This window comes from Clinocottus analis, unplaced genomic scaffold (genome assembly GCF_023055335.1).
Source record: "Clinocottus analis isolate CAN_PGR_092001 unplaced genomic scaffold, fCliAna1.0.p SCAF_5, whole genome shotgun sequence".
NCBI classification, from domain to species: domain Eukaryota; kingdom Metazoa; phylum Chordata; class Actinopteri; order Perciformes; family Cottidae; genus Clinocottus; species Clinocottus analis.
In genome coordinates, this window is record NW_027176207.1 from 5,012,763 (window position 1) to 5,040,589 (window position 27,827).

Sequence of the window (27,827 nt, forward strand, 5' to 3'; positions counted from 1 at the left end):
TATCTCGGTTATATTTGTATTACGTGTCTCTCGATGCCGTACTTTGAGGCGGCACATCGACAAGTTTGTGACAAATAAGAGCACCTGTTTTAACATGCAACACAAAATCATACAACAATAATGTACTTTTTATAGTTATACTCACTGTCAGCGAGTGTATCACAACTCGCAAAGAAGAAGAAGAAGAAGAAGAAGAAGAAGAAGAAGAAGGAGAAGGAGGAGAAGAAGAAGAAGAAGAAGAAGAAGAAGAAGAAGAAGAAGAAGAAGAAGAAGAAGAAGAAGAAGAAGACACTGGAATTGTTTAATGTCCATAAATAAATGACACAGATGTGCAGGATTTAGACAAACATGACTCCTCATGGTTCCAGCAGACCATGTGACACCGGTGGAATATATGAAGAAACAACAAATCCATTGTCAGGATATTAACTTGTATGTATTCTAAGTGGAGCCATGTTGCATGCGGTTCTTGTTCTTTCAGGTTTCGTGGCAGTTTGCATGTTGCATTACTGCCACCTTCAGGTTTTATCCGTATCCTTCTTTCCTCGCCTCCCTCTTGAACAAACACTGTTTGTGTGTGTTCATAACGTCATCTCAAAAGGCACACAGTATAGATGAGGGCAGATTTATATGTTTGTGCGTATGCGTGTACGTGGGTTTCAATTGGATTTCAGGCCAAAAAAAGACAAAAGTGTGAGTACTCATAGAGGGTGGTGTCATGTTTGTAAAAACATTGTGAAGGATGAGCAGATGGAGCTGTGTTCTGTTCTATTGTAAATGATGCAGCTTACATTTTCCATTTAAATGTATCAATAGGTTTCTCCAGTGTGTGATATGTATGCTATTCTTTGACTTACAGTTCATGAGGACACTCATACTTTTATTGTTGCCGTCTCCCCGCCCTGTTGTGTCATCCCTTCTTGTCCCTCCGGGGTAAATGAGAGATTGCAAAGACCTTTCGGATATTAACCTTTCACAAAGCGTGTTGTGTTGATGTTGCTGTGTCCAGTTCTCAACTCCATTACTGTGACGTCCTCTTTCCACCACCTCACCTCTGTGTTGGAGTGAGTGTCTCCCTTTTGTGCTGCCGCTTCCTGCACACTCTGACACTAATAACTTAATATTGTCTCATATTGCAACGCTTCCTTTTTTTTGGACGGCTTCTTTTGCCCACTTGTCTGCCCTCTCCTCCCACGATACCAGAATGTCATATTTCCCCCTCGCCTCACCATTCTGGAGGTGATAATCTGAAAGCAGCTCCGTCTGGAGCGGTCCTATTGCTCGCACAGAAGCACTGTTTTCACCTACGTGCTGTGTCTGACCTGTTGTTCCTATTCTGATGACATCAGCACAGGAACAGCTCAACAATCAGGCTCCTCTGGTTTAATCCCACAGTCTCTTTTGCAGACCGGCTTCTGTTTGCTGCTCATTCTGGACACATCTCAACACAGGCTATAGAGTTATAATCCCTGAAGCTACTGCATGTATATGTCTTATTCACATGCTTAACCTTTAATGACTGAGATAGTATTCACTCAGACCTCCTGCCCACAGGCCACACCTTCCCTCCCTTCACGTACACAGTGACTGAAGAACTTCCTGTATGGTCCATGTTTCAGAATAAACTGTAGTAGCATGTAATATATGTGTGTTTTAATTTGGGACAAAATGAAAGAATACATCAATGCCAAAAGTTCAGCTTCAGTCAAACATGGTTGCAGACGACATGGAACAGGAACAGGAACTTTTATTTCACAGCTTGCAAATGGAACGTCCGTCAAAACGTCAAATTTAAATCCAATCAATTCAAAAATCTTCTTCAAGACTCTAAAATACATGTGTAATGTATGAACAAAACACAAATTCTTAAAAAATGTAAACTTTGAATCTACCACCATTAGTGAATTTCTATGCAAAGACTAATCAATGCGGCATAACTTGTACAATATCTGTTGTTGAATGCTCCCTAAAATTAAAAGTTATTTTAAGGTAAAACCTCAAGTCAGCTCGATTAATTGTGAACAAAGGACTTTTAAACAATAACTTGCTCTACTTTTACTACAGTGGACTACAGAAAGTTTTGTCTGATACAAACATACAAAAGTGGACGGAGTGTATCAAGTAAAAAACATAGAAAAGAACGTAAATGAAAGCACCCAACATATTCTGGAAAGGCAGAAAATGATTTGGAATGTGATTTAAAATTCTTTAAATAACATTTGTTGAATATGCTGATTATATATATACACTTGATCAGGAAAACAGTCTGTACAATGTTCCCGTGCTGCGTGTATTTGGTCGGACTCGGCCCAAAAGAAACGTGACAATGAGAACCAAGCGTGTGCTGTGAGGAGAGCTCCTTGCTTCTTCCTTAATGACGGCTTTCTCCCCGCCTCGCATCCTGTGTTTCAGGCATCTTTTAAACACACTGGGTGAGAACATCCCGAGGGAAGTCGCTCATTATCCTCTTCTCTAATGAGCCGAGGGGCTCCGTTGGAGGGAGGGACTTTAGAGACTGGATGGAAGTCATTTGAAGGGTGTCAAATAGCAGCGGACTGCCCTGAGGTAAATTGGGAAAACTATAACAGACGTGTCTCAGACATCAAGGAGCTGGCTCCAATTACATTTTAGAGCCAGATATTTATCCATTAAACTCTGACTTATTTCGACCTACAAAAAAATTCCAGCCATCTTAAAAATATAAGAGTCCCGTCTTGTGTTTCTGAAGCTGTCAGTGTTCAGTGACGTCGTATCTCTCCCTCTTAGGCGTCGAAGGGCCTGGCGCTCCGGCCAGGATAGTGGGCTCTGCACCGAGCCTCCATGTCCTCCACCCAGGCCGAGCTCCAGTCCCACGCAGGAACCGGCTCCAGCTCCAGCTCGCCGAACGAGTCGCCCTCCAAACGGAACGAGGCGCTGAGGGGGGAGGCCGGCGGGGAGAAGTCTAAACACAGAGGGGACATGTTGACATGCGATACGGACCGGACGGGTTGTATAGAAACCTGTGGAGAAGGTAACAGTAAAGACAGAGTATAGGTCTCTCTGAGGAGCCGCTGAATGCTGAAGCTCCTTTAAGGCGGCTGTCCGTCACGGACGATAGAGAGTCCAACAAATAACAAACAACAGCCTCTCTCTGCTTTATGAAAGGACCATTATATTATTTGTCAAGGACCTTCAGGGGGAAATGTAGCTCTCCAGGATTAATAACAGTTTATTACTTTTCTGCACCACGGATCTCATCAGACAGTAGAAGGTGAGTCACGTCAAGGAATATGAGTCAAAGCTAGCTGGAGAGAGAGCATCCCGCTGTGGGCAGCAGGGACAGGAAGCAGTGCCTCTACGCCTGGACGGACACTTGGTGGTTCTGTTCACACGGTTCTGTTCACACGGTTCTGTTCACACGGTTCTCTAGCGTGTTCCATCACAGCCGACATTGGTGAGCTGGGTCGTCCTTCGATCCGAGGATCGGCGGTTCGATCCCTGGCTCCACGGGTCCATGTCGATGTGCCGGGCAAGACACTTAACGCACTTAACCTAAATGTCTCCTGTAGGCAGTATGGATGTGTGAATGTTAGATACTCCTGATGGGCAGGTGGAGCCGTAGCCCCTCCCATCAGTGTGTGAATGACGACGTGTAGTGTGAAAGCTTTGAGTGGTTCAGAAGACGAGAAAAGCAGAAGGTTCAATCTGGTGAAAGGTGTTGAAGTGATTGCCTGGTGACACCTGACACGTTAGACCTCATCATGTCATGACGTACACGTGTAAAGCACAGTATGTGTCACTCTCTCTGACCTCCAGAAAGATGTTTTTCTTTCCTCCAGGCATTTACAATCATAGCCCTCAAAATGATGAGAGCACTCCAGACGGACTTGAACATGCTGCCGTCTGCTCCTCCAAACATACTGAAGACGTCTCCTTCATGGACGGAAGGGTCCATCTAGTGGACAGATGCAGTACTGCCAACCTGGATCCCGTGTCCATGGATCCTCTTGTGTTGTTTGAGTCGACACATTAAAATAACACTGAAGCTGCAACTGAGGCTTACCTTCATCCCAGAATTAATCCGTCAAAGATTTAGTAGATTAATCGACTAATTGTTTTATCAGAAAACGTAAAGAAAATATGCATCCCAGTTCCTCATAGACACTCAGATTAATAGGATATAAAACAGAGGAAAGTTGTATTATGCATATTAGAGAGGTGAAAGAAATCATTTTCTACCTTTTGATTTACAAAAAAAAAGACTTTTCATTATCAAAACAGTTGGTGATTATTTCCTCCCCTCACACACACAGTATTCTGTTTCGACTCCAGCTGCTGTGGATCCCTCACCTGACAGAGAGGCTCCGCTCACGGTGTCCGTCATCCCCGCCGCCGCCAGCAGGCGGGCGAAGTGAGCGCTGTCGCTGGTGTAGCAGCTGTCCACCGAGCTGATGAGGCTGGTGCGAGCGCTGGCCATGTTGCTGTCGGTGACGGAGCTCCAGGTGTTCCACAGCGAGCTGTCCCACTCGCTGTAGCAGGAGGAGGGCGTGCTCCGCAGGCGGGCGTGCCGCAAGCCTATCGGCGGGAACTCGGGCTCGCCGCCGGCCGGGTCGGCGTCCAGCTGAGCGTAGCGGAGCGGCCCGCAGGTGTAGCCCAGGCCGGGGGAGAAGGGAGGAGGCAGGGAGGGGTGCTGCTCAGGGAGGGCACTGCTGACAGAAAGGGGTGGGGCCATCAGATGGATACATGTGCTAGAACTCAAACTGGCATCACCTGTTTCTTCTCAGACGCACGTAAACCTGAGCGGGGACCAGAACCCCGCTGCATCTCTACCTGCATCTCTCAGGTTTGGGGCTGAGCTCCAGGTACAGGGCGGCTTCCTGTGCCGTCAGCGTGCCGTCCTGTTCCCCGTCCCCGCAAGAGGAATAGGACATAGAGGACAGGGGGCTGCAGGAGGAGCAGCCGTGGGCGGCGGATGCTCGCGGTTGCTCGCGACAGCCCGTCGCGGCACACAATGACGGGAGGGAGCCCGTGTCCTCCGTGAGCCTCGTAGAGCGACTGGAGCTGAGGGAGATGGAGAGTGTGAGAGAGAGTGTAACTACCTCTCTGTCAGCCGGCTGGGACACAGAGTCTCAGAGTCGTAAAGATAAAAGGTCAAAAGGGATTCCATTGTAATATCCATATTGTAGGATAACAATGTCAGACACGATCTTTCTGCAGCAGACAGCTCAACTGCTGTCAGTGTTTTGCTCAATAAGAACTTCAGGGTCAATCTTTGTCAACATTTGAAAATAACATTTAATTACATTATAAATAGCAGTTTCTTTATGTGGATGCAAATCCACTTATTGCATCGGTTCATATGAGAATCTTTCCAATGTTTTTAACTCACAGACGTCTGCGAACAAGATCGTTTTTTTTTACCCCGTCTTGGGTGTTTCCACTTAAATGTATCCATTTCTTGGACCTCTGAACAGGACAAAAACATACTTAAAGAAAGGAAGGATGTACAGCAGGGATGCCTCCTTTCCTCGTGTCACATCTATTATGATTTAGAGCTGAACTCAACTGACTGGAACAGACGGACATGGCTGTTTATTCAGCAGTCCTGTGTTCGAAATATCACACTCCTTCTTCATGGGACCCTGGAAAAGTAGTGGAACCTCTTTTCCACCCTCCAGTCCTGTGTATGTGTGTGTGTATGAGTGTGTGTGTGTCTTACCCTTCATCCGAGGAGCGGCTGTGTGTGTCCGTGGTGTCCTCCATGGGCAGCGGTGGTGGTGGGGGCAGCATGTCTACAAGGTGTAGTGACGCAGAGTAATGCAGCAGGCGAGGGCAGCCCACAACTTTATCACACTCTGGACAAAAAACACGGGACATAATAAATACTTACTAATTCACCTGCAACTGTAATTTCCAATGTGTGGCACAGAACAATTAGAGCTCATTTCATGGACAGCAGTGACATGCATGGACTCCGCCGTACCGTGGCGGCCTGACGGCACGTGACTGAGTCTCTGTTTGTAGAGTCTGGATGGACCCGCCTGCTTCCTGGTCGGCACGATGGGGACGCTGTTCACTGCATGCAACTCTAGGGTGGGGGAAACCAAAAGGTTTATGAAGGACTCATTACCCAGCATGCTCCAATGTGACGGCTAGTTGTGGTATCCGCCACTTTTCACCTTGCTTGCTGTTGCTTTTTTCCCACGACTCCCTCAGCACGCCCATCCTGGGCTGGGGCCGTATGGCCTGTTTCCACGGCAGCGCCTCCCGGCCGCCGAGGGGCGGGGTCTTGACGACCGGCTGAGGGAAGATCTGGATGGTCTCGGCTCCCTGCGGGTGCGGCGGCCCGTGAGGCATCTTGGGGCCGCACTTGGGGCTGTTGAAGGTCTTGAGGCCGCTGCCCATCAGGTCCACGTAGAACGTGCCGTAAACGCCGCAGCTGTCGGTCACGATGGGGACGGCCGAGTCCACGCGGCCGAGGTCCTTCCAGGAGGCCGGGAGGCCTGACGAGACACCGATGAGTGTGAACCGACTCTGAGAGCTTATTCGGCACAAGTGATGACATCATAGATACCCTGACATCTCCTTTCAGAACTCTAGTTCAGTTCATTTGGAATAAAGAAAGACACTTTGTTGCCTTTTCTCTTGTTCACTCTGACTTGTTCTTCACCAACAAACAGCGGTTATGAGTATATTATATTCTATTATGAGAGAGCAACTGCACATCATGCATCATAAACATTGTGTGCATTAATATTACGAGAACATAGTTACTGCGAGGCCGCTATGTATCACATAGTTAAGCACTACACAGCTCTGTTTAACAGCACTCACATGCTGATATTCACAGCTCCTGTATAAATACAGCCTAATAATCACCGACGATGAAGCAGGTGGATTTAATAATTCATCTTTTGAATTCCTGCAATCCCAAACACAAGGCATCCTTAAGGCCGACTCCGTTTATTTGGTTCCCACAGTGTAAATGACACCTTGCACATCAAACCGAACTCAGCCGTTCCAAACATTAAAACCAAACGGTGAGGAGTAAAAGCCCCGAGGCCTCCGGTGTCCAACTCCAGATCCCCGTGTCAGCGTCAGATAGACAAGCTTCATAATCAACCAACCGGTACTCACTGGTGCCTCTGAGGCCTGGATGTTTCTGCTCGTGGGCCCAGAGGTCCTGATACTTCTGGTTGAAGGCAGGTCTCCAGCCTCCAGGCATCCAGGGGGAGTCTGGAGCGGCCATCCTGTAGGAGGCAGCACGGGGAGAGGGCTTGAGATGTTTCATCAGGCTTTAGCAGAACTAGAACGATGAATATCACAGCCTTGACACGACTTCACATTATTTATTGTAATGTTTAGGTGAATCCCAAGTTAGCATCAGAAGGACCAGATTGTATAGACTTACGTAACGTATCATAAAACCACATTTAGGTCTGAATTTATTCTCAGGACGTCAGTGTGATTACATGTCACATATTTCATATCTCATCACCAAACTTTTACATTTCTCTGCACTTCACCTGTGTTTGATGATGAGATCTTCGCTGGCTAGTCTGCGCAAACCTAAGAACAAAACATACAAAAGTATAAAAGATTACACACAGCTGAGTATTCAGATCCTTTACCTTCTCAAGTAAAGATTTACGCTTTATGAGCAAAATGTATCCTTCACACTGACTCTCCCTTCCATATTCGTGAACACCAACCCAGTGAATAACTCTCTCAAAATATGGATCCAATTCATATAAATCCCTGTATTCTTGCTCCAATAATAAAACATCACCTCTTCAAACCTTTGTGTAGAGATTTGACATTCTGAACTTGGTTTAATAACGTCAAAAGAGCTGTTATGGATTAGTATGATTTATGATTTTTATATATATGCTCTTTTCCTGAGCGCTCTTCAAAACATCCTTCATCGAACCCATTTGATCAAACAATAATTTCTCATTTCCTGATCTCCCCCTGAGACCTTGACCACAGGAAGAGCGTTTCCATTTTTATTACAACAGAAGCAGCTGCTGCTATTCACCGCAGAATGAAATGAAAATGAATCAGAAGACTTCAGTTTACCTCGAGATGACGTATTCAAACCAACTATGATCAACAGAAGCATGTTTTGTTTCTCGACCTGACTCATTCAAAGCTGATTTGATCAGTTTTTACTCATATATTTCTCCTTTGACGTGTTTCATGACTTATGTCGGTTATAGTGGAGTTAAAAGGACAATATTTACCTCTGAGATATAGTGAAAAAAGGAAATATATATATTAGGGCTGGGCAAAGTTGAAAAAATGTAACTGATGAAAAGATGTAACCGCGATTAATCGCATTATGCTCCAAATTCAATAATGACGTAAAAACTAGTGTACTGCAGACTATTATTTAAAAGTAATGTTATCAGAACAATATAACAGACATTCTGGAGCAACAGCAAGTTAACATACATACATAAACAGTTTATAAATCTGTTTTCTTTTTTGTCCCTGTTAGGGACAAAGCACTCCTTCTTTTGTCCATGTTCAGTCTGTTGCTTACCTTAAAGATGTTAAAGACCAGCAATTTATTAACTTTTATACAAAAGTACTATGTTTTCCAGTTCAATTTTTCTTCCTCAGTGAGAAAAGTCCAGTCTGTGTTGCATTGAACAAGCGCACTGAACATGTTGTGATGTGAGGAAAGTTCTCCTCTTTGAGAGAAGAGTAAAGCTGCAGATGTCATACTGACTTAAAGTGCTTTGCCGTGGTGGATCAGACTGCGGGGTCAGGAGCTTTGCGCGATTAACTTTCAATCTAGACGAGGAGCCTGCAGGACAAGGCTGCCGGTAGACTGCCCGCCTGTGAGCGCTTTGTGAGGCAAAGCGGCTTGTTGCAGCACTCGCTGCTCGCTGAGAACAAAAACTACATAACGTCAGGCTTAAGTCGGCAAGTTGTCAGTGATGCTACGGAAGTGCGCGCGCCCGTACATAAATCACCTTCAAAGTAAAAGCAGTGTTGTTGTGTTGCATTTATGGCGTGCATCTTATTTATTTATTTTTCTTTTTTGATTGACCTCACGCGGGCCGAACTGGGAGAGCTGTAAGACGCCCAGGTCTGAACTACGCCGTCTGGAAGGGATTTAAAGTGCAGCACCTGTGTGCGGCAGTGACAAGACCCTGCTAATGCAAAAAAACAACAACATGCAGTTAACGCATGACCAAATAATTAACGCCGTCAAAGGATGAGGAAGTTAACGCGTTATTAACATGTTAATTTGACAAGCCCTACTATATATATAATAAAGTATATATAAAATGGTGGACATTTAAGCTGTGTGTGGACCTACCTTTGGCCCGGCCCCGTCCTGATAGCAGGTGGCCCGTCCTGTTGTGGCGTCTGAAAAGGAAGACAGCCCCCACCATCAAAACGCACCACAGGAGGGCGCCGATGCTTCCGATCAACACTGGGTCCTTCAGCAGGGCCAGGACCTGCGACAGATCCCGTGTTTGGCTGTCTGACTCGGGGGAACCGCCTAGTTGTGGGTCTGAGAAGCAAACAGATTAGCAGATTAAATCAGATATGATAACAGTGGTTCTGACTACACACACAGAAACGAACAGCTCAGTTTCAGCGCGTACCCTTTTGCTCGCTGATGACAAATCCATGAGGGTCGCTCAGCATTCCCACTCCAGCTCCGTTCACAGCTGCTATGGTGATCCAGTAGCGTCTCCCTGGTTTCAGGGTGGAGATTTCCAGGTTGTGTTGGCCGCTGTCCACTGTCCAGTTCTGGTACTGCTGCTCCTCGGACTCCACACAGAACACCTGAGGGACAAAGTGTCCTGAAGCGGCGCGTGCACACAGGCAGCATATCGAGATATCTCGTAGGGGATTGTGTTTCCACTCGGCTACATACCTGGTATCCCTGTATGATGCCGTTGTGGGTCTCGTGAGGAGGGGGCCCCCAGCTCAAATGGATGGTGTCATTCTGCTCATGGCTCACTGTTATGGACACAGACAGTGGAGGGGCACTGGGCACTGCATAGAGAGAGGGAGGTGTTCTGTTACCCTCTAAACATGGCTGTACAGTCTAGTAAATCAAACATTTCTGAACCGGATTGTTTCTCACCCGTCTCTGGGACTCTGAGGTGCCGGGTGTTGCTCTCCCTGCCGTACAGGTTGCTGCCATATGGCCGCACTTTAAACTCGTACTTGTAGCCCCTCTTCAAGGGGCCCACTGGAGCCTGGAAGCTGGGCAGAGCCACCCTCTTTGCTGCCCAGTCGGAGCTGGCGGGCAGCAGAGAGCGGTAGAGCACCTCAAAGCCGTCGAGGTAGTGCGGCTGGGCCGGGAGGGACTGGAGCTGGTCAGAGAGAAAACACCACGATCAAACACCTGAAAGGTTCAGCCTCTGAAACCCTCTCCACCAGCCGGCCCATACCTTCCATTGTACCCGCGATACGTTCGACCCAGGGGCCACGATGGTGACGTTCTCCAGAGCAACTCGCAGCGCCGACAGCTCTTTGTGGAGGTCTCTCTGTTTGGTGCTGGTAGCCTCTGGAAACACAAGCGTTTTATTTATTTATATATAGAGATTTGTGTTTGTTTCAAAGGCCAGAAACACAGGACAAGATCTGTAAGAAAACCCAAAAACAAGGAGATAAGTTACATAATTATTCAAAGCAAATCTGATTAGTGTAACTCACTCTCTCCAGGTGAGAGTGTTGGCACTGACTGCGTCGCCAAATCAGCATTTAATGGTCTGGTTTTGCCTGATATCAGAATTGTCAACTAGTTTCCGTCCACTAAGACTCGATGGAGTGGACAGATTTTAAGGTTCTGGTCCCGAGTCCCCTTTGGTACTGAGCAAGGCATTCATTATTCTAAATCACTTGTGTCCATAGGCTGCAATATAGAAGCCCTGAGACGCCAATGAGAAACATCATTGAGTGATGAGTATTACAACAACAAACACTATTAAAACACAATTTTACAAAATATTTATTTTTCACTCGTTTTCAAAGATGGAACACAAATTAGAACCTAAAAAGAATGTCCTGGGAAAACCTTTTTCTCACTTGTGGAGAGAAAATAAATCATACTTAAAAAATGAAACAGAATGTTGTTTCTTACTTATTAAAGTGATTTATAGTTGGTTTGGACCAAAGGGCCAAGTGGTGCCGTTTGTCTGGGCTGGAGTCAGAAGTACATTTAAGGAACTGTTGTCAAGACCATAAGCCTGTTGAAGGTCATGGGCTTTTATGCAGGTAATAGGAAGTAAACTCTTTTAGTCACACTACTCAAACTAAATGAGTTCATAAAGCCGACTTCTGACAAACATTATGAATCAGATTGCTGGTTTGAACAGAGCCAACCTCAAAATGGAAAATCTGAAATCCCAGAGTGCATTAGCTGCTTGGAAGGAGCTGCTCTGGGCAGCACAGTGTGCAGCTCCTCTTCACAGCGATAACATCTGAATTATTGTAGCAGATCACCTGAGCACATGTCAGTGAAAAAGCTGCATTTGAGCCTCGTAATGGTGGATCTTTACTTCCTGATTTACATGCTGGAAAAATATACATGACTTTCATATTTTTGATCCAGGTGTGTGGGTGTGTTTTGCATTATTTGCATGGGAGCGTGTGAGTTTCTTAGTTTGTGATTTGCAGAAGAGGATTCCTGCACCTGCGATGAAGAATTTGAGAATGTAGAACTGTTATGTTGTGTTCGTGGAAGAGAAAAGAATATATAAAAAGTATACAACTCCTAAAACATTCTTCTGATACATGATTATTTTCTACAACTATAATTTCCACTGTCTGGAATGCTGAGAAAGTGAGCCCCCTGTCTCACTTCATCTTCCAGTACGGACAGCAAAGTTACACAAATGAACAAAACTGTGAACTGAAAACTTGTCAGCGATGCAAGACATCTTCCTACCTTCAACCAGGAGCTGTGCGCTGGCAGTGGCCACACCTGCATCATTGACAGCCGTGCAGGTGTACTTCCCAGCATCCTGGGCTGTCACGTAGTGGATCTGCAGAGTGTGGTCCGGGTTTACCAGATACCTGAACACACGTAGAGCACTTAGCTTTCACGTTTACTGCCCCTCTGATCGATTTTTACGATAACTGATATGTTGATTTAGCAAATATTTGAGTTGCTTAATTTACAAACAAGAGACGTCCAGAAAGAAAGAAGCCCTGAGATGTGTGTGACAAGCTGAAGGACAATACATTGACTTGGGATGATGCTATTCAACATTGGTAGGAAGCTAACTGCTCCAGCTAGCGGTTCAAATGGTGACTATTGTGCCGTGTGTGTTTCTGTGTATTGCCGTGATGAAGTACCTGCCGTTGGGCAGTGGCCCCTGCTCTCGGCTCCAGACCACAGCCGGCGGGGGGTCCCCGGTAGCCTGGCAGAAGAACTGGGCAGACTCCCCCGTTCTCACAGACACGTTGTCTGGCTTCAGCACCAACGCCGGCTTGGCTGCAGAGGAAGAGAGAAGAGGAACTTTCTAGTGTCCTGTACTGTTCAGAAGTTGAAAAGTGAGATGGTTGGAGGAGCAGAGGAGTGGCTCTGGGAGCGTGTCTCACCCAGCACGGAGAGCCGAGCCGCCCTGCTCTCCCTCACCCCCCCGGTGTTGCTGGCCACGCACACATAGGCGCCCGAGTGCTTCTTCTCTGCGGGAGCGATGATGAGCTTCCCACTCAGCGCCTACAGACACACGGACCACAAACACACTTCAGCTGGGATGTGCGCACCCGGCTCGTAGCACTTAGCGGCAGATACCGTCTCCGAGTGGGTACTGATATGTGACCCTCTGCTGCTGTACACGACCCTGGGTCGACATTAGTTATACAGTTTAATGGTTTCTATGCTGAACATTACAATATCAAAAAGTTATGTGGTGGATTTAAAAGAACCATTATCACCATGCCATGTCCTGTAGCTGTTTTTTTTAAAAATATCTTTGACAGATGTAGAAGCCACTGAGCTAGAGACACTGTGGGAATAATGTGATGTGTAGAAACATCCATCAAGTCACCGACTGCCCACACATTTGACCGAGCTTTCATTCAAAGCATCCCTCTATTATAACAAACAGAGAAGTATCAAAAAACTAATTAATTTCTGCTCGCCCATGGGACATGTAACATAGAAACCTGGTATTTACACCTGGTCTACAGTTTGTGTTGAGAAGTAATACTATGAGGGAATAAGATAGCTTCTCTGCATCACAGTTGTGCATTGGAGTCTTCAGTAATGAGCACTGTGAGGGCAAGGGGCGCTCAATGAACTATTTCAGAATTTATTAGACAATTAGAGGACAACGTACACAGTCGTTTCATTCTGGTTTGCTCACATACTGCGTCTAAAGCGCTTTGCTGGATAGTCAAAACTTCCTCCATGCAGTTTGCATATCTAATATCTAACGGTAAATAAAGGGAGGGGGTGTTTGTTTTCCCTGCGTCGCCCTGCACAGCGAGGGCGTCAAATAAAAGAACATCTCTGTGTGAAAAAGAGGTGATAATTAAGTGACAAAATGATTGGAGTGCTTGAGATAATGCAAACCCAATGTGCCTTGTTTACCGCCTGCTGCGACCTCCACATGCATCTCAGATACTCAGCTCAGACTAGTGCGGTGTAGAGGTGTTACCAGGTTGGACGCCTTACTTCAAACACTCTCTCTTTCTCAGACACAGTGTGAAAGTGTCTTCGTGTGCGTGCCGAGGGCTTACAGTGTAGTGGTGGTCAGTGTTGTTGATGGCCACGCCGTTCCTCTTCCAGATGACATTGGGCTCAGGGTGTCCCATCGGGGGGCCACAGTTTAGGACCGCCACCTCCCCCTCTGCCACCTCCACGTCACTGGGCTGCAAACTGAACTCCTCCTCCAACACTGTAACGACAGAGTAGGGGTCAGTCCACACAAACCACACATGGAAGAACTGAACGCTGGAGCTACGCCGATGTTGTGTTCATTAGGGCGACCCCCTCTGGACAAAAGCGGCAGTGTCTCTGAGCGCCTTTTGGAAAACCTCTCCTTTTACTGCAGCAGGGTGTGTAAAAATGTCACATGAACACATATTCATCTCCAGACCCTTTGGTCTTGAGTTTGTCTCATGGATATGTGTCCTGGAGAGCCCCGCCCACACGCTGTGTCTGTGATTGATGCTGACAGTCATCTTTACACAGCACTGCTCCTCCCAAAGTCTTTTTATGTGATTGGTGAATCCTAACCGCTTGTTCATCAGTGAGGGAGACCTCTCTGGAGGCTAACTGACCCCAAACAAGAGTAGTCGCTATGTAGAATAACTTATTTTAACAATGTGTGGATACTTATACCATAAAGCCTGTAACATAAAATACGCATTGTTTTCTGCATATTGCGTTTGGAAAAGTTCCTACTTTATATGAGGGGAAAATAACTGAATATGCAAAAGTGATGACTATGATTATTGTTTAGTAGTGGTGTTTGTGAGGAAGTGAAGTCGATGTGATCAAAACACAAGGGACAGGTCCACTTAAACAAACCTTTAGAGGGGGAGGTCAAAGTACTGCCTGTTTTTACATATGGCATAGTGTAAACACTACATGTTGACTACATTGAGTGAAATTATGTTACACATTGATGATGATAGAGATAATTTTCTATGGCAGATACACCATTCTGTTCTAGACACATAGATTTGGTTTCAGTGTAACTGGTTGAAAAGTACAGATTTACTATTTAATGGGCCTGTGACTGCCTATATCCCCCTGATTAGAGCATTGCCAGTGGGATCATGATGGACCGTTGATGTGTCTCTTTACATCCTTCATCACGCTAATCTCATAAAAAAACTCTAGATATCCAGAATGAGGACTGTACTTTAAAGTCTAATCAACAACACATCATCACCAAAGTAAGATAAAACTCCCGATTTGTACTTGCGGAAATGTGTAATGTGCATGCAGCAGGCTCAAGTATGACATCCCCGAGCAAACATCACTGTGATCTAGTGGCTCTACTCATCACTGTGATCTAGTGGCTCTACTCAACACTGTGATCGAGTGGATCTACTCATCACTGTGATCTAGTGGCTCTACTCATCGCAGCTACACAGGCCGGCAGACGGCTGACGATCAGGAACGTTTTTTTCTTCTCTGACAAAAGAAAACGGGCAGATACAGCCAGAAATACATTCACTTAAAGTCAATTCATTCTGAGGTAGAATGAAAGAAAAGACAAGCTGCTGCATGTCCACGGCCTCACTGGGATCCTGATGAGTACACAGTGAGGGTCTGCACCACTGTTTGACCCCCGCTGCCCAGCAAACATTGACATCAGCCCTGCTCGTGTGCGTGTGTGTGTGTTTGTGTTGGCCAGGCTTTCATCTCCCCATCCACCTTCTCTAAACTGGACCAGGATTCAATGTTCCTGTGTGTTCAGTTACTTCAGTTATTAGAGCAAGAATAAGGTAAAAGGAAAGTGAATTTACTGATGGTATCCTCAGTATTGGATACATGGTACAGATCATCAGATATTTATATTCATATTCATATCTATTGGAGACACAGTGTACGGCAGAGGCTGCACGACCAGTGGAAGAGGGAACGGCAGAGGACCCTCCGGGTGTCGGACGCTTGCTGCGCAATGCATCCTGGTACATGTAGGCACAGCTCAAGAAGCAGGAGAACTCAGCTTCCTGGGTCAACACAGGAGCACTGAGCAGTACCTACAATTCTATTCAACACTGATGGCACATCCACATTGTTATGTGGATGTGCCATCAGGGGAGATGGTGAAAGATGTTCCCCTTTTACTTCAGGTGTGGATGCATTAGCAGCATAGCTTGTATTGCAATAATAAGAATGTTGCCGATGAGTTTAGAATGAGACGGTTTCACTGATGTCAGCATACTACTTTGTGCAGATGGTATATTAGGTGTAGCTGTGCATGAAGAATAGTGACGTCAAATGAGGGACTCCTCACTTCTACACCACTGTCGTCTGGTGTGTTCTGTTGCATGGATATCCATATGAGCTGGGACCTCTGGGATGCACCAGTGTGTCTTTAATCAATGAGCCCCACTGTGTGGAAGTGACTGGGATCATTATTTTATGTGCAAGCATTGCTTTCAAACTTTGTAAAACAATGTGTAACAAATACATAAATTGACTGAATTGTTGTTTGTTAAATAATACATCGTACACTAGCCTGTAGGTAAGTGTTTTCAATGCAGCAAAAATGTGTCAAAACTTAAACAGTCTATCATGCATATAGTATACTTTTGAATGTAATAGATCGGTATCTATATCAGCGCATCCCCACATAATCAAGTATGCGCACAATACAATAAATAACACAACTTGCAAACTAGTTCCATCAAACATACTTGAACAATTTAAACATGAGCCCAGTAACAGCTCTGCATCGGTTATCGAGTGGGATCCCCGGTCTCACCTGTGATGTACAGTGATGCATTGCGGCTGGTGGCCTTGCCGGCACTGCTCCTGGCCACGCAGGTGTAGACGCCCTCATGCGACTGACCCCTCCGGCCCCCCCCCACGCTCAAGAAGAAGATGCTCCCCTCCGATAGGACGATGGGCTGCAGCTGTCCATCCGTCTCCAGAGGCAGGCCGTTCCGCAGCCACTCGATGGTCGGCTTGGGGCTGCCGTCCGCCCGGCAGGCGAGCGTGGCGGGATTCCCTACTTTCACCACCACGTCGGCCGGGTGGTGGACGATGCGGGGCGGCGTCTCCTGTGCATGAACTCTTGAACCTGAGGACAGCACAGGGGTTTTAGAAAGACTGTTTACAGCATCCATGTGTAGATATAGTAGCAGAGCAGAGACACATGCATGCTGTAGTCAGTTAGCATAAGGCTAAGGGAGATAAGGCCGTGTTAGCATAACGCTAGGGAGATAAGGCCAAGATCTTCTCTCTCGAGTCATTTTATATGAAGATAACAATATGTAGCACTGTGTAAAGCATTGTGATGTAGCAAGGTGATATAGCATGGGGTATAGAACAGTGATATAGCATGGGATATAGCACAATGTATAGTATGGGAAATACCACTGGGATATAGCATGGTGATAGAGCATGGTGTATAGCATGGTGATAAAGCACAGTGTATAGCATGGTGATAGAGGACAGTGTATAGCACGGTGATAGAGGACAGTGTATAGCACGGTGATAGAGGACAGTGTATAGCATGGTGATAAAGCACAGTGTATAGCATGGTGATAGAGGACAGTGTATAGCACGGTGATAGAGGACAGTGTATAGCACGGTGATGTAGCACAGTGTATCGGCGTATAGAATGGGAAATAGCTTGAGGATATAGCACAGTGTAAAGCATGGCGATATAGCACGGCGGATAGGACGGGAATTAGCATAGGGATATAGCACAATGTATAGCGTGGTGATATAGCATGGTGTATAGCGCAGTGATACAGCACGGTGATATAGCATGGTATAGCACGATATATAGGATGGAAATAGCATGGGGATATAGCACAGTGTATAGCGTGGTGATATAGCACAATGTATAGCATGGTATATAGTATGGGAGATTGCGCTATAGCACAGAAAATAGCACAATGATATAGCGCGATGATATAGGATAGTGTATAGAACGAAGATATAGCACGATGATATAGCACGGTGAATAGCACGGAGATACAGCACGGTGATATAGCACAGGGATATAGCACGGGGATATAGTATGGTGTATAGCATGGTGTATAGCGCGGGAAATAACATGGTGATATAGCACGGTGTATAGCAAGGTGTATAGCATGATTTATAGCACGGTGTATAGCACGGTGTATGGTACGATGTATAGCATCCCATAAACAGAACTTATCAATTCAGATTTACGGAGAAATTTGTATTTGTTATTACTAATTTAGACAATATCTCAATTAATGATTTAATCACGATGTGATTTCATTGAAAGAAGATAAATCATCTCGTTAAATTATTGGCCAGCCCTAATTTAGAAAAGCTGGAGAAAAGCAATAGAAATACAGTGACGTTGCCTTAAAGAAAGGACAGCATGATCACTTCATGATGACAGAAATAAGTGCGTTGGGATCCAACTAGTCTCCTGATAGCAATTACTAACTTGATAAAAGTGCTCTTTTCCCCCCGGAACTAATTTACATATAAACCTATATACATAACTGCTATGAACTCGTAATCATTTTTATGTTAAGTATGTTTAGGTCTGCTGTGGTGCTAAAACTCACTCAGATCCCCTGAGTCTCTAATAAAGGATAAATAAACGCTCAAACAGGTTCCAACATTAGTCATGCCGTTCACACCAAATTCTTACGCAACTTAAAAGGGTTGGAAAATAGAGCATCAATATGCCGTGAATATGATTGTCATCCCTCCTGGACCACCATGGTGTGGGCTAAGCGTCAAGGGTGTCATCACTGTATCAGAGCTTTTTCTGCTTTTTTTCCCCTGTGTAGAAAAAGGCCACACCTGAGCAGCAGCACTCTGCATCACCAGAGTTCATCTAACTGCTCCAGAACACACAACATGACACATTTAAGCCACCGCTACCAACAAACAAGTCTATTTGCAGCCGGCAGCTCGTGGAATGCCATTGTTTGAAACTTCCCATGGAGCTGGATGACCACGATGAAGGGAAACAGGGAGACTGTGATCAGCTTCCTGACAGGACGGGAAGCTGGAGGGTCTCGGGAATATCGGCCCTGAACAAAAGCAGACTGGAACCCCCCCCCATCAGCAGCACATCCGCAACAGAACAAAAGACGCTTCTAAAGTGGAATTTCACCGGTAAACAAGACAAACTAAAAGAACATCTTAAAAATGAAGTTCAAGTTAAAAAAGCCAATGAGTTTATAAGGATCCGGGAGAGAGAGAGAGAGAGAGAGAGAGAGAGAGAGAGAGAGAGAGAGAGAGAGAGAGAGAGAGAGTTGAACCCTCACAGATGCTGTAATTCAGAACCAGGCAAAGCCAGTTCCTTCCAAAATAAAAGAGGGTGCCAAAAAGACACAACAAAAGTCTTTAGACGCTCATGAGCTGCCAACACTTAGAGGCATCTGAGAAAAGGAATATGTGTTGGCTGCCTTAACAATCAACAGAAGCGTACACTGTAGTGCTATAGATTCACTCACGAGAGCCGGAAATACCTTCACATGACAACAATAGCCTCTCTTACCCCACTGTCACCGGATAAATAGAGAGGAAGAAGATGCAACTTAAACAGCAGTGCATTTAAAACACTGAATCTAATTTAATATAATTTTATAAGTGTATTCCTCAAAGCTTTCTTAATATGAATACATCACATTTTCCACTATTTTCTGACACAGAAAATGATCTTGGATCAATCAATAAGAGAGAACATTTGGTAGTAGCAGCCCATGTTACAGAAGGACATGACATCTCACGGTACTCTAACTGGACATTGTATGGTAGCATTCCTGGTGTTGGCTCATTTCCAAGTTGGACTATGTCTCACTTCTTTAAATGAAGCTTTTAACAGTCCAGGTGATCTTACTGTGTGTTTGCAATGGGACTGAAAGTTGCTGTCACTGTGCTAGTTCTTCTTAGATCATGATTAGAAGTGGAGGAACCATTCAGGTTCTACCCTCTACAATTCAAAAAGGAGAAATACTTCCACCAAAAGACAAAGCAGCTATATATTTATAGATGAAAATACCACATAAAATCTATACTATACTATGTATGAATACGGATGGTGGAAGTGAGCACTTGAACGCCTCCACAGGGCAGGGCAGCCCTCTTACCTGGCAGGAGCAGGCGCGCGCACACCGAGGCCATCACGAAGGTGAGAGCCCCGCAGCTCATGGTTCAGAGCGGCTTCAGCAACCCGCTGGGAACACACTTTATTCCGCTAGCTAACTGCTTCCTCGTTCTTTGGGTTTCAACTACAAGCACATTTTAAATTGAACCTCCAACTTCACTTGAAAAGCAGCATCCCATAGTGAACAGCGGCGCCAACTCTGTGAGCGCGCGGGCAGAGAGGTGACGGGGGGACTTCAGGCTTCCTGTCAGGTGGGTTTTCAAAATAAAATCCATATACCGACGGAAGACTGTGACGCACTCTATGAACTCTCAAGGCAGAGTCACAATATAAATATAGTCATGTATCTTTTAAGAACGTCAGTACAACCATATAATGCTACATCCCATATTGCCCACTATTATCCCACATTTTTTGTTAAACTCAATGCTAATTATTTTTGAGAGCACTTTATAATAAGTACACACTATTTAGCATTGGTAATGCATGATTAAACACTTACTTTATCATTTATAAAGCATTATTCCAACATCATTAATCATTAGTAAGTCATTAGTATGCCATTCATGAACACAGTTATAAATGTTTCGTTCTTGATTAATAAACTTGACTATTATGCGTTTCATGTTTGGGTTTTCATAATTTATTAAAATTATATATATAATTTGCATATCCTCTCTGTTTAAATATGCCAAAATGTAATTGACAAATTCTAAATTGTTCACTATCACACATTCCCACTAATCCTACTGTTAAGCTCTGAGGAACCTGCTCATTTTTCCTCACTTGAAAACTGTATTGATTGTGTCACTGAAAACACAGCATGGAAATAAAGTGACAAATTGTTGACATTATTGTTTTATATTATTTGAACAACTGAAAACGCCTCCATTTCCTGAACAGATCAGACTGTGCTGAGGGAAATATCATCAGAACCCCCACCGGAGAGAGTGAGGCTCAAACATGTAATCAAACATTAATATAGTTCTTCATGGTTAACAAATCTAATATAAACGAGTGTGGTGTATTGTTACACTCCAAACACACACAGCTCTCCCATTTTGGCTGTTTGTTTGTTTGTTTGTGACAGCAGCTCTGTCAACACTGCTAGGAAACAGGAAGTTTCATAGTCTGCCATGTCTCTAAACAATGAAAGGAAATGATGTACCTCTCACTCATGCAATGAGACCACAAGTACTTTGACTGTAAGCAGTTTGTGTTGTTACGGGACATAAGTTCTAAACCTCTTCTATAGTCTAGTATTAAATAATACTAGAACATGTGTGGACAATGCCATACACAAGGAAATGGAGGCTCTGCGATAAAGTATAAAAAAAAGTAAAGGAATTTTGCTGAAACGTAACTTTGTGAACGATACAAAAAAGCCTGTTAGTTAACTAAGTTCCACCACAGCAGAGCGAGAAATAAGTGAACTACCGCCAGTTCATTCCTTCCAATGGCTCACATAAATGGAGCATTGTTTAGTGAGCGGCTCATTGTGAGGCCCAGAAAGGCCCCGGCTAAGTGATGGATGTTTATATTGATCCAACAACTTGGGTTTGATGGCCCCGGCATCGGCCAGCTTTGAGTGTGCAACAAAGGCCTTAGAGAGGATGAAGGATGAGTCCCGGCTCTACACAGCCCATGGGAATGCTGCTGCGCCGCAATGTGCCGAGGGAAGCCGCCTCTTTCAGGCTGGAGAACAGAGGTCAGGAGGGGTATTGGAACGGGCGCGGAGGGCGGGGACGGAATGAGAGGAAGAAAGAAAGTGTCAGCCGGAGTGAAGAATGCGATAAAAAGTGACTTCAGAGTAAATTCAAGTGTGGTTTGTAAACACCGCTCGGCTTCAAACTAAAAATGTGTAATCTGTGTTGACACAATGGAATCACATTCCATCGCCATTCCATTTGACAAATTCTCATCACTCTCAGTTGAAGAATCCCTCTCTAAGGAATAAATACATGCAACACTTTGCCTGTTTGACAGAGTTGCACGTTGCATTGTCTTTTGCAGTCAAACCTTCAGATGCGAGCAGATCGGTGGTGTGTTCCTAACACTTTTTTTTCCTATTTCACACACAGTTAGAACATGATTATGAGTCCCACAGGGGCTTTAAGCAGATGGCTTCCCTCGGGCACCAAACCAAAAGGACATTTAAACATTTGGACGGCTGTGAGATCTTGTTTATTTGTCTAAGATACTCTTTCCTCTAAGGCAGTGTACCTGCGTGTTATTTGGCTTCAAACAGCTCATAGAAATCTCCAACGTTGTAGTTTTTTTTAAACTAAATTGCTTTATAAACATGATTTTAAAATGACGACATGTTTCAGAAATCTGCAGTCACATTAGCTCTGTGTAGGACGAACTGTAAAATAGTTGATTCCAGTTGAATAAAATAGATATATGATCTCCATGTGTGATATATTGCTAAATAATGATATAGTGGTAAATAAAATAAATGTGTGTGTTCATGCATAGCCCAGAGAAGATGTAAAAACGTGACATATCTCTTGGTGTGGGATCATTACTGGATGTCACTTTGTCACAAATGGAAGAGTTAAATTGTCCTACATCTTGGATTTGAAAAAAATTAGAGTCAAATAAAACATTTTAAAATGTAAGGAATGCTTGAATTTACAACAATTATCATTATGTTTACACATTCAGCAGTGGCGTCTGCAATTAACACGTTCTTTATATTTGAAACTAATGTTCTCCAAGGTCAAATGACCTAATTCCCCACCCCGATTAGCTCCCTACCCTAACGACTACGTGCACAGACCTCGCATGCTCACCCAGGGTTCATCTGCAGGTTAAAGCGTGTCAGGGCTGCTGCCTCCAGCCTGAGACCTCGTGTTGGTTTTTCGAGCCTCACCTTTTCTGCGGGGCGGCCTGCTCCTGTGAGGCGCGTGCTGGTGTCCCGCGCCGTGACGGACATGCTCCTTGACCCGGCTCCGTGACCTGCCGTCCGGTCCGGACTCTGTTGGACACGCGTCGTGGCACTCGCACCTCTGTGAGAACTCTGCCCAGGTGCAGAACCAGGACACCCAGAGGAGCCACGCACCGACCCGCATCTTCAGTCAAGACCCGGAACCCCTACTGCAGCGCCGCTGCTCCTCCCATGCCCTCAGGGGAAAAAAGTAAACTGCCTCCACAAACATCCAACATGTGACCTGTCCTACGCTCCACTAGTTATTCAGAGACAGTATGTTTTCTTCATATTCCTCAAACATGGCCGTGAGCTCCTCTTCCCTCCCTCTTTAATTTGGCTGCTCTTGGTCTCCCCATCGCCCTCCTCTTTGGATCTTTTTTTTCCTCCCGCGGTGGGAGAACTTGGGGGGGGGGGAACAATGATTAAAAAACAAGTTTCAGACCTCATGCTGAGCGAGTAGTGAGGGAAAAGGGGACCATGGGGTACTGTCTTGTTACAACAACATCTGTGCCATTCATTCTGCATGGGATGAGGGAGGTGGGGAGGGGGCAGAAAACAAGGCTTCGTCTAGGGAGGAGGAGGTTGAAATAAGGGGGAGGTAACACAGAGAGGCCTGTTTTCCCAAGTCAGATCACTTCCATTAATCAAATGTCTACCATGTGACGGATCAAATGCAGTTTTTTGAGTGTGGAGCATTGCACACGTTGAATAATTCAATCTCCGCTTTGATCGTTCACAAAGGTAAGTATTTCAGCCGAAATTGGCAAAACAAATCGCACTTGGAGGGAGCGTTTTCATTTGTCAGAAAGACAAACATTTCTTTCTCTTGTGCAATTTTCACTTCTTCTATTTTTTAGTTCTCATGCTCAGATGTAAATTGTCGGACCAGAAGAATGTTTTTCTTTTGACAAAACAACGGGCTCAGAAAAGACAAAATGGGTACAAAGGCTTCACTTTCTTTCACTGCGTTGCTTTAATGTGACAACTCAAGCGCCCCCCCCCTCCACCTCTCGATCCTCGCCCCCCACCCACAAAATCACTACCCAACCTCCCACCAGTCAACTAGCCAAGCAAATTTGTAGCTGCCCGTCTGCACAGTATGAGTCTCATAGATCATCTTGGCTCGCCCATGAGAAGCAAACCAAGTCAACCTTGTCAGAATGTTCTGCTTTAATTTCAAACACAGTGGGTTTGTCTGGTTCCAGTGGACTCCCACAGCGCTTCTGCCTGTAAACAAAAACAACTGGGGTGCTTTAATAAAGTACTGCAGATAGTTTGTCAGTTCCAATTATATGATCTGAAACCAGAGTCATTTGGTTGTGTTCATGTAATCATTTTATAATAATATCATAATTGACTTTCCCTGTAAAAGTACTTAGTTTTGTATACTTTTTATTTTAAGATCCTTTTTGCACTTGATGCACAATTGTGTCCCACGTTGCCACTGTGTGTATCTAGACATGAAGATGTCCACGACGGCTTGATTTAAAATTAAATGAATAATCTATTTCTGAGTTGCCTGAGGACTGATTGAGATATTACAGACAGAATCAATACACAAACCCAGGAAAATACAGCAAGTACAGAATTAACAAGGCCCCATCACTGGTGTGTCCCAACAATACACACACATTTGAATGTCGTATACTTTTACTTTTGACATTAATGTCTAGGAGTTTATAAAAAAAACTACGGCTCGTTCCTGAAAGCAAGCTCAGAAAAGGGGTTTAATCTTCTGAAACCTGACTTAAATTAACCTTATGAATCAGTCAGAGCAAAAGAGGTTCCGTGAAGGTCAATTAAAAAAAGAAGAAAGAATTCAAGTTCATACAATCAGACTAATTTGAGTCTGGTTTAAATAATGAAGATAAATGTGTGTGCACACTATATTTAAGTAGGAGCAGAGGTCCACTTTAGCTGATGTGGAACACTGTGATGTGATTGGTTGATAGAAGTCAAACAAACACATATGTTTATATGTATATATACTTCCTCTGTCAAACAAAAATCAGCCCATGTTTTAACGCTATTGTTGACCCCTGAACTATCGCTCAATAGCTGTTCTCTGAAACTGCATACTTACAACGTTTTGCACCAGAACAGTTGTGATGTGAAGCCTCATTAAAATGCATTGTTCATATTATTTATATATTTTTCCATAAAGGAAATGCCTCTAATGGTGCTGATGCTGTGCAGTGCAGCTTATTCATTGTTGTCTACAACAGACCTTTTACACAGCAGGCAAGTTATCTAAAAAACAGGAAGAGCAGAGGTTACTAATATAATAATAATAATAATGATTGCTTTTGTCAGTGCAGGTTTATGTGTAAGCCATGTGAGTAAATCAGACCTTTCTCACAGCCTCCACACAGTCGACCTTCTCAGGAGAAGAGCACAGGCGTTACTCAGAACACTCACAATGGGATTCAGTCATCATTCAATCATTCCCATCATTTTATTATTTCATTGTGGATGTTGATTTGAACTCAATTTGATCAAACTGACTCTAGAATCTGATAGTAACCCCTCTTTCCCCACTGCAGGCATTATTAATGCTATTAATTATATAAAAAATGTGCTTGACAAGTCCAAATGACTCCTGCGAGAAGGTTTATTCATGTAATTTATTATTTGGTCTTCAAGGAGAGCCTTGGTGAAATAAACAACTTAAAAATACAGAACTGAAATGAAAACTTCAGGATCCTAACAAAACCTACCCCTGAAGGGTCGTTCATTGTTGATGACGATTGAGTTTATTTGTGTTTTTTTTCTTTATCGTCTTCATCACTCTGTAGATTACTCCGCCTCCACCAGCGCTTCCACCTCGTGTCAGAAGCGGCGTAAAGGATGAGTCCTAGATAGCTGCAGCAGCGGCAGACAGAAGCCTGTGTTCAGGAAATGCTCCTGGACGTGCTGTGAAAGACGACCGCCGGCCGGGAGTCAGCCTCAGTATGTCACTTTGAATAAGTTTCAGAACTTCATGCCGCTACAGATAGAAAGAGACATAAGACATGAAAAGAAGGCTGGTAGATAAAACATGATGTAGTGTAAAAACTAAAGCAGGAGATCTTATTGATCAGGAATGTACACACAAGTCAAAGACTACAGTAAATTGTGCCCTGAATATCATCTTTTTGTGAGTAAATATAGAGCACCTGTACCTTATTCCCACCATTTGGACAGATTGTTGTTGACATAGGTGGCTCGGTTGAAAGGAGTCGGGCAACAGGTTGTTTTTGGTCAGGTTTTTTCACCATTTGAGCTGATCTACACCCATCACATCAGAAGCTCTCTGGAAATGCACCCAGAGATTTGGGACGAGGCTGGCTCGGCCAACAGTATGAACATCGTCTCCATTGTGACGAAGATGTCGCCATGGGCCGTATTAACCTGCTGAAGTCCTGAGCAAAGCGAGCGGATTGGTATAACTGATGAGCCTGTTGGAACCAGGGAACCATAAAGAGGTTGTTTTGCATTAAATCAAGGGTTCAAACTGATCAGAGATTAAAAGATAAATAAATGAATAAAAGCTTGCAAAGATGCTTTTCTGTGGATGTTGATTTGAAGTCAATTTGATCAAACTCACTCTAGAATTGATGTCATCTGATAGTAACCCCCTGAACGCAGCACCGACGCCACTCAGTCAGAAGCAAACTGCCAAGACACAGACGAGCATCAAGAAGCCGAAGCGATACCGAAAACAGGCGCACCTCATTGAAATCCTCCCTGGAAGCACCAGGAACAGAGCGACGGAGGAACGCAAGGCCAGAGCAGCAGCAGGCTCTCTGGATAGCCCTTAACTTTGGACGTCAGCCCCTTGGTTAACTAGCAGGTTTCTCTGTAAGTGTTCGGGGCACTTCACTGCTGCTAAACAGACTATAAACATCATGGAGCTATTCGTGGATGTTGGCAATGTTGAAGTTGATGAAATACCAGAATATTTGTGGAGCATTATTAACATTTTCATGTAATCTTTATGAGTGAAGTCATATTTCACTTTTGTTGGTCTAGGCCAAAAGGTAGGCCAATCCAAAAGCTCAATCTAACAACGCAGGCCAGTTGGAGCTGAGCAGGCACTGAGCATGCTCCGTGGATCACTGAGCCCCCCCCCCCCCCCCCCCCCCATGTTAAGACTGTTGTGAACCCTTTCTTTGATCAGTGTAGCCATTGCCTTTCTAAGCCTGGCCAATATTCAATCATGTCTTCAGCACTGTCAAAATGGAAACCCCCATGGGGCCGAGCTGTGGCCCCGCGATGGGGTGTCATGTCCAAGCAGCAGAGGGCTATTGGTGAGCGACCTGACCCCTAATCTCTAATCATGGCCCAACCGAGAGGCCGAGCTGCAGGGTAATTCCTTCCCGAGAGAGAGAGGTAAAAGGCTAAGGAAACACCAGGGTCTCAGATTGAGGATTCTGCCCCCCTAGTGTGTGTTGCAACGATAGCATCCCTTGGCTACACAAAAGGGCATAATAGAGCCCGACCGGGCAGCGCTGAGAAAAAAACTCTTCTTGGCCCGAGACCGCATAGTTTGTTGCTCGGGTGACAAGGCCCCAGTTCAGTTCTGCGTTCCATCAGCAACTCTTTCACAGCTTAGGGAAAATACCCAGCGAGTGAACTCTGGTGTCTTCAGGTTTGCCAAACATCCACTTCTTGGCTAATAAACTCTTATTTAATCCCTGCCTGTATACGGATTTAAAATGAAGTCCTTCACTTTTAGTTTTACCCCATGGAGCCCTCATCAAGTTTTATTTACCAGACTTTTTGAAAGGATTGCAAACATTGCCGTCTGCTTGATTTAACACGAACTGAAACACATTCTTTTGGGATAAGTGCACCAACTTTGCCCGAAATCTTTAATGGGTATTCAGTGTTGCGGGCGCTGGGTGGGGCGGAGACGGGATCCGTATCACAAACAGAGGGCGAGATGGCTGAGGATGTGAACGGCAAGCCAGGAGTTCTGCTTGAATGCATCTGAATGCTGGAGAGGAGGAGGAGAGGAGCGCACCCCGTCCCCTCCGCGGTTTCAAAACCGAGCACCCTGAGCTTTCCGCTCGCACCTCTTTGCCCTTGCATAGCTCCTTCTTTCTCTATCTTGCCCACCCCCATCTCTTTATATGTCCAGCTGGCTGCGCCACAAAGACTGT

General features: G+C 44.9%; 1 protein-coding gene across 1 annotated transcript; it reads right to left on the reverse strand.

Moving 5' to 3' along the window:
* Nucleotides 1-1,694: 1,694 nt before the first annotated feature.
* On the reverse strand, nucleotides 1,695-22,970 carry robo4 (roundabout, axon guidance receptor, homolog 4 (Drosophila)). The gene is made up of 19 exons (XM_068599663.1): nucleotides 22,627-22,970; nucleotides 16,407-16,724; nucleotides 13,702-13,859; nucleotides 12,556-12,676; nucleotides 12,310-12,448; nucleotides 11,900-12,027; nucleotides 10,401-10,516; nucleotides 10,091-10,322; nucleotides 9,878-9,999; nucleotides 9,603-9,786; nucleotides 9,311-9,508; nucleotides 7,506-7,548; nucleotides 7,117-7,229; nucleotides 6,159-6,482; nucleotides 5,963-6,067; nucleotides 5,699-5,834; nucleotides 4,810-5,040; nucleotides 4,330-4,685; nucleotides 1,695-2,941 (listed from the first exon to the last, which is right to left on the reverse strand). The coding sequence occupies exons 1-19, from the start codon at nucleotides 22,823-22,825 to the stop codon at nucleotides 2,763-2,765; spliced, it is 3,402 nt and encodes a 1,133-aa protein (XP_068455764.1). The 5' UTR covers nucleotides 22,826-22,970; the 3' UTR covers nucleotides 1,695-2,762.
* Nucleotides 22,971-27,827: the final 4,857 nt, after the last annotated feature.